This window comes from Odontomachus brunneus, unplaced genomic scaffold, assembly GCF_010583005.1.
Source record: "Odontomachus brunneus isolate Ranch 3 - 2012 unplaced genomic scaffold, Obru_v1 Obru_scaffold_040, whole genome shotgun sequence".
Taxonomy (NCBI): domain Eukaryota; kingdom Metazoa; phylum Arthropoda; class Insecta; order Hymenoptera; family Formicidae; genus Odontomachus; species Odontomachus brunneus.
In genome coordinates, this window is record NW_022639490.1 from 2,329 (window position 1) to 13,848 (window position 11,520).

At 35.8% G+C, this 11,520-nt stretch overlaps 1 protein-coding gene across 3 annotated transcripts in view; it reads left to right on the forward strand.

Moving 5' to 3' along the window:
* The first annotated feature begins 8,379 nt into the window (after positions 1 to 8,379).
* Positions 8,380 to 11,520, forward strand: part of LOC116844255 (glutathione S-transferase-like) — a 22,892-nt gene continuing 19,751 nt past the window's right edge. Inside the window, exon 1 of one of the 3 annotated variants that reach the window (XM_032815532.1) lies at positions 8,380 to 8,536. Coding sequence is in view for 1 of the 3 variants with exons in the window: in XM_032815531.1 (XP_032671422.1) it covers positions 8,958 to 9,112 (155 nt within the window). In the remaining 2 variants the exon portion in view is untranslated. Of the gene's footprint in view, positions 8,630 to 8,758; positions 9,113 to 11,520 lie in introns of those variants that run through there. The other 2 variants (XM_032815534.1, XM_032815531.1) reach the window with 2 other exon arrangements.

An 11,520-nucleotide genomic window follows, 5' to 3' on the forward strand; every position in this document is an offset into this window, starting at 1 on the left:
GTCTGTGTGTACTTGGCACACCATATTCAAAAATGTGACATTTTTTTTTAGAGTTCTGATACTTTTTTGAAAAGTTGTAGAGCTCTATGCAACAATTTTATATAGTTCCGGTCATTAAATACAAAAAAATAGACTTTCAAAAAAAGGTGCGCTAAGTTCACGCAGCGCACCTAATCAGTAAAATTAACTATTTCTTTAGAGTTCCGGTTTGTTTTACAATAATTCTAGAGTTCTATATCATATATAACAATAGTTCTAAAGAAATAGTTGATTTTACTGATTAGGTGTGCTGCGTGAACTTAGCACACCTTGTTTTAAAAGTCTATTTTTTTGTATTTAATGACCGGAACTATTTATAATTGTTGCATAGAGCTCTAGAACTTTTCAAGAGCGTATCAGAACTCTAAAAAAAAAGTCACATTTTTAGATATGGTGTGCCAAGTTCACACAAGTAGTGACCCTTTATTTACTTAGACTAAATTCTCCACTCTGAATTCACTATTCAAGTAAATATTTTCACACAAAACTAAAGAGAGAATTTAATTTAATGTATCTAATGTATTTCGTTAGACAAATATATTCACTCTAATTAACTGAAATATTTGCTTGTATTAAGTCAGAATCTATTTTAAGGGGAATGGAAAGGTTGCCGAAAATCGTGCTTCATTTTTCACAATTTTTTATAACAAACTGAATGAGTATGCGAAAATGTTATTTTGATGTGTATTTATACAACATATAAAAAGAAGAAAAATATAATTTTGATAATCAAATACTCAATATAAGTGTATGGTACATGCAGTTAAAATATGTTTCGTTTTTCTTTTCAAGGTCGTCATTTTGCAGTAATATCTTGACTCTCGGTGATTCAATTAAGCTGAATTTTAGGTAGAAAATTTCCGTTATCCTGTGAACCATTGGCAAACTCTTGAAAATAATTAATTTAAAATATTAATTTTTTTACTAAAAATGAACTGAAAATTTAATAATATTCTCCATTAAGATATTTGCAATTTTGTTAACTTTTACTCAAGTTCTATTATAGTGGTTTACATGATAACGACAATCTGACGCAAATTTTCTACCTAAAATTCAGCTTAATTGAACTACCGAGAGTCAAGATATTACTGCAAAATGACGGCTTTGAAAAGAAAAACGAAATATATTTTAACTATATGTACTATACACTTATATTGAATTTTTGATCATCAAAATTATATTTTTCTTCTCTTTATATAGTATAAATACATGTCAAAATAACACTTTCGCATATTCATTCAGTTTGTTATAAAAAATTATGAAAAAATAAACACGATTTTCAGCTTGTCGTTATCGTATGAACTACTATAATAGAAATTGAATAAAAGTTAACAAAATTGCAAATATCTTAATGGAATATTATTAAAATTTTCAGTTCTTTTATATTAAAAAAATTAATATTTCAAAATTAAATATTTTCACGAGATTTTTGTCAGTGGTTTACCCGATAATGACAAGCTTGCAGAAATTTTCTACCTAAAATTCAGCTTAATTGAACCACCGAAAGTCAAGATATTACTGTAAAATGACGACCTTGAAAATAACCAAAATATATTTTAACTGCATGTACCATACACTTATATTGGGTATTTGTTCATCAAAATTATATTTTTCTTCTTTTTATATATTATATAAATGCACGTCAAAATAACGCTTTCGCATATTCATTCAGTTTGTCATAAAAAATTGTAAAAGAACAAGCGCGATTTTCAGGCAATCTGATCCTCCAGTCCCCTTAAGCCAGCGTAAAACATCCGCTTTTGCGATTTCGAATGATAGTATTTTCATTGTCACTTCGAGTGAAAAATACTGCCACTCTTCGCTCGTTTTCAGTGAGATTCCACTCGAAGGAATCCCGAGAGTGTGAACACCAATCACAATAATATACTTGTCACGAACGAGTTAAATACTTAGTAAGCCAATTGACTTAATGGCGCCTTATATCTTTCCACTCTATATTAATAGCACATTCTACTCAAGTACCTTGAGCTCCGCTATAAACAGTAACGAAAAATTATGGCTTGCGCTTATAGTGTTACAATTATCGGGCTGTTTGAAAAATATTCACGTACAGCATTGCACACGTACGGTTTGTCGATAAAACGCAGTCATAAAGATTCCAATTAAGACCGTTCTTTAGACGCATCTTGATAATGCTGATTAAGAACACACAACAACAGGAACAAGTGACTGCGAACGTTGGATTTCTAGGTCTTAATAATCGGAGAATGGAAAATTATAAAGGGACGTCTCTCATCGCAAAGTTACGTGTCGCAAAGGCCAATTTGTCTCTTCGGGCTTGTAGCGAATTCACAGCGAGTGAAGTGTTTGACGTCTCGACATCTTGTCCTCCAAATGGAGAAACAGAGAAAAAAGAAACGGCGTGTTAATTAATAGAGGACTTTACATTTTTCGACGGCGTCGTATCGGTGACACGCTGACAGTAATTTAATATCTCGTCGCTACGAGGGCGCGATTTAAATTTGCTGCCCGCAGCGCGTGCATGAAAAAACTAAAAATATTACTTGCTTGTCACGATGATGGATGCACGGTGAAATAGCAATTTGCACGTGTTGTCGCGGCTTTTCCACCGAGCCATGTCAAATCTGTCGGGATAATACGCGGGAAAAGGATTCCGCGTTGCAAATGCAGAGCCCGAGACGCGATTAAACGGCGGAAATGATCGCTCCTCGTTGAAATCGACGTGTGAATTTAGCTATCTGGCTTGAATCTCAACCCCTCAAGACCCAGTCATCGATCCCGTTCGAGTAAAATGTTCTCCTTCGCAAAATAGTGTTAAAAGAGACGCTCCTGACTAAAGAGTTTTGTGGCTCGAGTAAAATTCACCGTGTAGAAATACGGTTTTATGAGTGTGCGTATTCGTGTATATCCATGTGTGCACACTTCCAGCTGCAGAATTTAATAAATTTTATAATTATATATAATATTTTATATAATATATATATATATAATATTTTATATATTTTAATAAATTTTATAGCCAGATTAAAACTGATATAAAGGCACCAACTTTGCACTTTAAGATAACACCGAGAAAAAATGAATAAAATAAAATATGTTTATTTTTTCTCATGAAAAACTTTACACAATTTCGAGCGTCAACGATTCCACGATCTGCACACGATCGCCATATCGGTTTTTTCAACGAGAAAGTCACTGTTTTATGAATTGAAACAAAGAATATAACTCTAATTAGAATTGATGGATAGTATCCCAGATAAACTTTCATGATCTTATTACGACGTGAAACAAGTCGATGATGAAAACTTTGCGATTCTTTTAATTACATTTCTGAAGTAAATGTGCTGCATTAAATTAATTATTAAATTTACAATCATACAATAATATAATTTTTTCGTTGTGTGCAGCAACAAATTTACTAAAAGTTACACTCGGATTTTCATTTAACATGATATATTGTTTAGGGCAAATTTGGAGAATTTTTTTGTATTTCTGGTTTGTTATTCTATGTGAAAACCTGAGTTCAACCTGATCAATCATAAAAAAAATGACTCGACGTTACTGTATTTCGTGATTTAACATACTTTAAACTGCCGCAAAGTTTATATACATCAATGAATCTATCATGAATCACATCAAAAGAATAATTACTTCCTCAAAATAATTTGAGGAGCACCTAAAGTAAATGTATAGTAGATTGCGAAACGGTTTAGGCACAATGAAGTTGGGAGTTAGCCAAACTCTGTCAAAATTGAGGATCATTATATTACTCGGAGAAAAAAACGCGATAATACCAACTATAAAGTGACAACTATACGAGATTCGTATGTAGAATTAATGTATATAGTTTCATAAACAATTTTGTAGTTATTAGTTAGTATAACTAAAACTTTCATTGCTAGAAAATAGTTTAATTGAATTATATTCATTACATTTCTACATACAAAATTCGTATGAACATAAAGACACTAACCTTTAATGTACTTTAAGGTGACACCGATAAAAAAGTGGAGAGAATAAAACGTGTCTACTTTTTCTCGTGACAAAGTTTACACAATTTCCAACGCCAACGGTTCCGCTCTGCACACAACGATGGGTTTCTTCAACGAGGAATTCACTGCAGTTTCACAGATTTAGAGGAAGAATACAACTCTATCTAGGATTGATCGACAATATTTTATATCGACGGAATCATTATTCTGCCAGTAAAAGTACTCTAAAAGTATTGTAAGTTTGTAAAAGAATTCGGAGAGGGGCCAAAGTGAATGTACACAATTACGTATACACTGGACTTCCTCTCAGAGAGTTAATTCGAGCTTGGCTCGCCGAGGAAGGAATCCGCGGGAGATTCAGTCGTGAGAAACTAAGCTCGCGCTTTCGAGCGTTTGCATGCATACGACAGCTCGCCACGTTTCCCAAAGTCATTTGCGGGAAAAACGTTAACTTCCTTATCACAAGTCGTAAATTCTGCGGAAGGTATAACGCGAGCACACTTGGAAACAACCTGCGCGGTTCCTCGCGGCTGATCACGGAGCGAACGATCGAACATGCGTGATGCACTTACGTCGAGAGATCGAAAAATCCCTTCGCTAGTGTCCTTACTAAGCACCTCGCTTCCGACTGTGGAAAAGCGCGCGGACGTGATCGCCGGCTTCGCTCATCGCCGCGGCTAACCTTGCACTAAACTCCGTCATTTAGCTCGTGCCGCGATAGCAAAATGCTCGCAGACGCATTTTAGAAGCCCTGCCAGTCTGATGGGGCGCGACACTTACGCCGGCAATTCTTTGCCACTTTACGGCGGCCCATTAATGATGTCCCCGGGTATTCTTCCGTGAAAACGTCGTATGCACGCAATCATATTCGCGCGAAACGAATGCGCGTTCAATCTAGCCTGGCTCTCACGATGAATTTCTCCCCGATCACACGATGACTTCTTTTTTTGCTTCCTATATTCGGGACAAAAAGAAGACACTCTCTGTGTTTCTTGCGTCCGAGACAAAAGGGAAAAGAGGAGAAGTGAATTTGTTGTATCTCGCGAGGGGCTATCTCACTTGTCGATTCGTCGTCGCAGTCGTTATATCTACGTCGATATAAGGTGACTTTTACTGCATTTCTTTTTTCGACAACTAATTTCTTCTTTTCTTTCTTTTCTGTAGAACGGAAGGAGAGACAATTTTTCTGTGTTCATTGCTTGGATAAAGAAAGTCAATTTGTGACATCTCGCGTAAAACTATTTCACCTTTCGATTCGTCGTTGCAATCGTTAAATCAATACTAAGTCGATACTAAGAAAGTCTACGGCTTTCACTGAATTTCTTCCCGATCACATTAATTTCTTTTTCTTTTCTTATTTACTAGAGTAAAAGAGAAGAGACTCTTACTATGTCTTTTGTAATCAAAAGAAGAGTAAAAAATTAATTTGTTATATTCCGCGAAAAGCTATTTTATTTGTCAATTCTTACGAAATTGTGAGCAATTTTGACATTAGATGTATTAACTCTTTATAGAACAAAACTTTTTTTTTAAAGGTGGTGACTCTAATGTCTATTACAAGTTACACGTTATTTATATAACATAGCTCGATATATAGCAAATGTATGAAATATAAAAACCTTATAAAATACTTATTATTATGATGATTACTGCGTGGCAAATTATCAACCACAATCCATTCACAGGAAGTGCTCAGTCATTTGATCTTGTAGTCAATATTTCAACCACTTGTGGAAATCTAATTTTTATTAAAATACTTGTAAATAAAAACTTTGACTTTGCATAAATACAACAAAATTGTTTATTTGCATCAATCTGATGTATTTGCAGTTACACTCGTGCCAAAAAAATTACAAGAATGTCAATTTATGTTACATATCACAAGTAGATATCATACTTTCATTGTTTGAGCAGCATTTTTTTATGACAAGTACTTGTATAATTATATATATTTTTCATTACATATCACCTGTATAACAAAAATTACTAACAAAGCTTTTTGTTTCTAATAGTTTTTTGTCTTGTTTTATAAAACAATAGATATTTCGAATCTTACGTAATGTGGTTAAAATATTCACCACAAGCCTATAAAAGATTAAACATAAATTGTTGCTCTCTCTCTAACAATTTCGACGTTAATACTATCTGCATTTTAACTGCTTGAACTATTTAGTTTTGCGATTAGTTTTGCGATAAAGCTTCTAGGTTACAAGCAGACCTAGCCTACTGGCCTCGATATTGGAAGAGGCGTCTATTGTGTGAAACCCACGAAGATGGAGGTAACGTAATGAAACTAACTAGCTTGCTCTGACCAATTAACTGACCCAAGCACGACATAACATTTAACGTACAGTCCGCTTCCCCTGCTCACGTGATCGTTTTATCCAGCGTATAAAATTACATGGAAATCCTCTGCTAAATAAAACCGCACGCCGAAGCATCGCGCGAAGTAACGAACGAATGTTAATTCGTAAGATGTCGTGACGACATCTGCCGTCGTGCGTTTGTACATTAAGTCAAACTGAACAAAAAAGTCTTGTATCATTTTGTAAATAATCACGTAGATTTTTAGTTATTAATGGAAGAAAACTTACATGATTGTGCACGATAATGCACAATCTTCTTTAATTAATATCTAAAAAGCTATGTGGTCATTTGCAAAATAATAGTGGACTTTTTTGTTCAGTTTAACCTAATGTATAAGTATAATACAACGACAGATGGCGCCACTACAGTTCATTTACCATATCGCGCATGACTGTTCACTAATCTTCTTTAATTAATATCTCAAGATTGATTTCGAATATCGCAAAACGATATGGGACTTTTATGTTTATTTTAATTCTACATTTTTATAAAATTTGCAAATAGAGAGTCTGGCATACTTTGTATACTCAAGAGAAAAGTGTACTAAAAAATTTTTAGTAAATTTGTTGCTGCATTAATATAACAAAAAATTATATTATTGTGTAATTTAAATTTAATAATTAATTCAATACAATACTTGCCTCAAAAATCAAAGAATTGTAAAGTTTCTATCATCGAATGTATAATGCCGTGATAATCGATAAATTTTATAGAAATGTAGAATTAAAGTAAACATAAAAGTCCCATATCGTTTTGCGATATTCGAAATAAATCTTGAGATATTAATTAAAGAAGATTAGTGAACAACCATGCGCGATAATTATGAAAGTTCATCTGGATAGGAATATTGAATCAAAATTATTTCATACTTTTTACAGCTTTTAAGGTTTTTAAAGACGACTCAGAGAGACAGATGTAAGTAAATATGTCAGCAACTTTAGTCGATTTTTAAAGATTGTATCCTTTATACGTCATGTAACACTCATATTTATCACATAGAATAACGAAATAGAATTACAAAGGAGAGATTAAAATTTGCTCAAAACAACATGTTATGGAAATAGCATTGAACATATGAATTTAAATTTTCAGTAAATTTGTAGCTACATCAATGTAACAAAAAACTTAATTATTGTATGTAAATTCAGTAATTAATTCAATGGAGTACATTTTCCTCATAAATATAATTTAAAAAATTGTACAGTTTCCATCATGGATTGTCTCACATCGTAATAATGAAAGTCTGTCTGGATGTTTATCGTATTATATTTTGATGGAAATATTGTTTTGAGCAAATTTTTATAATTCTTGTTGTATTTCTATTATATTATTGTTATTCTATGTAATAAATAAATGAGTGATAACTGATGAGGGATACAACCCTTATAAACCTACTAGCAAAATTGCTCCTAAATTTGCATTTATCTATTTCTTATCATTTATCTATTTAAAGTTCATTTAAAGTTGCTGGCCAATATATTCATGTACCTTTTTCTCTTCCTCTTGCTTATCATTGTTTCTTTTACTTTCCCCGCAATACATTGACGTGACGACGTATTCTTACCACGAATCCTACTCGCGGTCTTTCCACCTCATTCGCGCTTCGTCGCGCCATAATTTTACGCGCATGTCTGATTATCACGTCACAAGTTTCGCTAACAAGCGCGCGGCCAATCGATCATCGCGCGCACACGCTCGTCTGGTCTTCAGCAGTCTTGAAGAATCCCCAAAACTCCGATCTTCGCTTCGATCGGCGCTTCCTCCGGGCCGCCGGAAATTCGATTCCAATTAGCTTTCATGCCCCGAGATAGTCCTGCGAGCGAGAAAAAACCGCGCGTGCGAAAACACAGTTCGGCCTCGCCGAGGAGAATTCGCGGCCGATAGAGGAAAGCGACAGCGTTTCGGGCAGCAGCTCGCGCGATGGGGCGGATAGGGGGTGGAATCTGGCGGGTGGTATAAATTTTCTGAGGTTGCGCATCGTGCTCGGCGGAGCCTGAAACTCGGCAGTGCCGAAGTACGGCACAGAGCGCAAGTGGTGTCGAAGGAAACCGGTGGTCCTGCTGTCGGGTCCCATTCGTACGACATCAGTACGCCCCGTGCCGGCGCACGAGTGCTCGTCCTCCGGGGCTCGAGAGGGACTTTTACGAGGGCGCGGGGTGAGTTTGAAATTTGCCTCGCGCGATCGTCGACGGTCGGGGCTTCAGTGATTCGACGTAATAGTCTCTGTGTGCGCCTGACAACACACCTCCGTTCGTACACTCGCCTCTCTCTCTCTCTCTCTCTCTCTCTCTCTCTCTCTCTCTCTCTCTCTCTCTCTCTGTCTGTCTCTCCCTGCCTCTGCAGTCGCAAACAGCACGATGACGTAAACGATTTGTTACGATAATTCGTTTGTGGTGCATAAATCCCGTCTCTACACGTCGCTTCGCGCAAGAGTGCATGCATCAGGAACGCGATTTCACGCGAGTTAATAAGCAAGAGGACGCTAAGCCACCTCTCTAGGCTAGATAAACGCAGCTCTCTTAATATCAGCTCTCTTAATAACACTCAGCATGACATAGAGGATTAATATTCCGAGAAATGAAGTTAACGATTTTTTTCCCGGCGGCACATATACCGGTGTTTCCCGCGACTCCGACTGATTCAGACGAGCTTGCGGATCGATCACCTCTCATAAATTTACCGCGCAGTGCTACACACCGTGTCAAATCGTACGTGAAACATCAAATTTTCAAGTGAGCTTCAAGCCAACGGCATGTGTTCGATTCTTCCGTTTCTCCTGCGTGGTGTACTTCATGCAATGTCTCTTCATTTTTTTTTTGTTTAATTGCGCAATTAGATTGCGCTCGGCCCTCGTGCACAACAAGTTTCGGTGGTCGTGCAAAACCTCGCAATCAAAGCCTCGAAATTTGGGTACAACGACAGTTTCCCGAAAAGTCACCGCATCGAAATTGAAATTCGAATACGGAAATGATCTCCTGGAAAGTGGACGTGCATAATACACGAAAAAAAGTACCGAAATTCTAAAAGTGGGAAAATCACGATCCCAAAAAGTGGATACAGAGAAAATCTCCTGAAATATCAAAAGCATGAAACTGTCAATAATCATGCAACTTTGTGGAACAATCAAGTATTAAAAATTAAAACAACAAATCTGTGAGAACTTATTTTGTTAATCATAGAGTCTAATATACAAAAAAAATATTATAGTAAAAATTACAATGCAACTTTGGTCCGGGAATAGACTGACACTGTTACGAAAATTATAATAAAACTAGTAAAAATGATCATAAATGTGTTATAATATTTATAGTGACTTTTACTATATTTTTTTATCATAATTTTCGTAGAAATGCCAGTCTATTTCCAGGTTATTAAAATTGCATTGTAATTTTTATTACAATATTTTCTCCGTGTAATAATTGAAATTTCGGGGGAGACAATTACATGCTTTCAATACTTCAGGTAAGATTGTCTCTGTATCAGTTTTTGTCCCTCTACTCATATTGTAACTTTTCGAGGCAATGGCATGCTTTCAATATTCGAAAAAATTGTATTTCGTTGTCCCGATATTCAGTTTTCGTGATTGTAATTTTTCGTGACGTTGTCCCACTTCTCAAACTTAAAGATATTTTAATTTTCTGATATTATGCATGTATCCATCTCCTGAAAAAAAATTTTACTCAAAAATTAGAAGCATACAATTTTCATGAAAAATCCTAATATCAAAATGTACGAATATTCAGACAATATCCTAAAACGACAAAATTACAAAATATCTTCTGATTATTGCCTTCTGTATATCATTTTTTCTCTATACATAAAAATAGTATAGACATGCATAATCCTACAAAATAAGTATCGAAATTCTAAAAGTGGGATAACGACCCGAAAAATCACAATCCCGAAAACTGAGTACGGGAACAATCTCCCGAAATACTGAGAGCATGAAGTTATTAATAACTTGTCATACAACTTTGTGGGATAACTTTAGACTTTAATATTTCGAGAGATCCAAGTCCCTACCAAGTTTTCGAGATTGTGACTATTTGGGACAATGGCATGCTTTCAATATTTCGGGAAATTGTATTTCGGTATTTCCCGGTGTTCAGTTTTCAGAAATAGTGACTTTTCGAGACTGTGTTTCCACATCTCTCTCAAATTTCGGGATATTGATTTTTCAGAGTTACGTATGTCTACCTAAAAAATTAGGTTATTAATATAATACAACAATTAAGGATAATGTCTCTGTATTCGCATTTTATCAGAATTTTCTCAGGAAAAATTTGTAACTTGTTACAAAATTTGTAAATTGTTACTTTTAATATTTCGATAAAATTATATTTCGGAAAATCGTCTCGATTCGTATTCGAATTTATTACGATTTCTCTCTCTCTCTCTTTCTTTCAGACAATTGTCCCATTCTTTACGTTTCGACACTTTTTTCCAGTGTAATACAAGCCTACCACTAATTTTTTCACACACGTTACTCTTTCCATATTCGCGAACTTCGAGTTTGAGTTCTCGGAATAATGAGAAATTCGCTGCGGGAATTATGAGCGAAGAAGGACGAAATTTTATAATAAGCAGCACGAGCGCGGGCTTATTGGCGAAGTTTCTCACTTTAGTCTAAATTCGATTGGGAGTTCTCGAAGAGCTTACTCGAGGCGATAACTACTCGAGGGTGGAATATCGCCGGGCATATTCTCTCACACGAGATTCTCATAATGCGACCGATATCGAATTTGGCATTGCACCAAGGGCCTGACAATTCCCCTTATCGAGAGGAGATCGCGCACCGCCGAAAGGACGAAGCTTCACCGAAGTTCCGCCGTTCGCGTAGACCGTGCTCCAAGGACTTCCGTGAAAACTGCAATTTATGAACGTCATCTCCGCAGCGGGCCGATATTCCAGTTTATACGCCTCGCGCACACCGAAAAATGAGAATAAATGTGTTTACCGCGTTCGCGAGTATTAATCACCTTTTATCCAGAGGCTCCAAGGAGGCGAGAGGAGTCGTTTGACGAAGTCCCTACTGCTATATTACCGCATTTCCCAGAAAATTGTGAATTACGAGCGTCAAAAAAAACTCTCTCTCTCTCTCTCTCTCTCTCTCTCTCTCTCTCTCTCTCTCTCTCTCTCT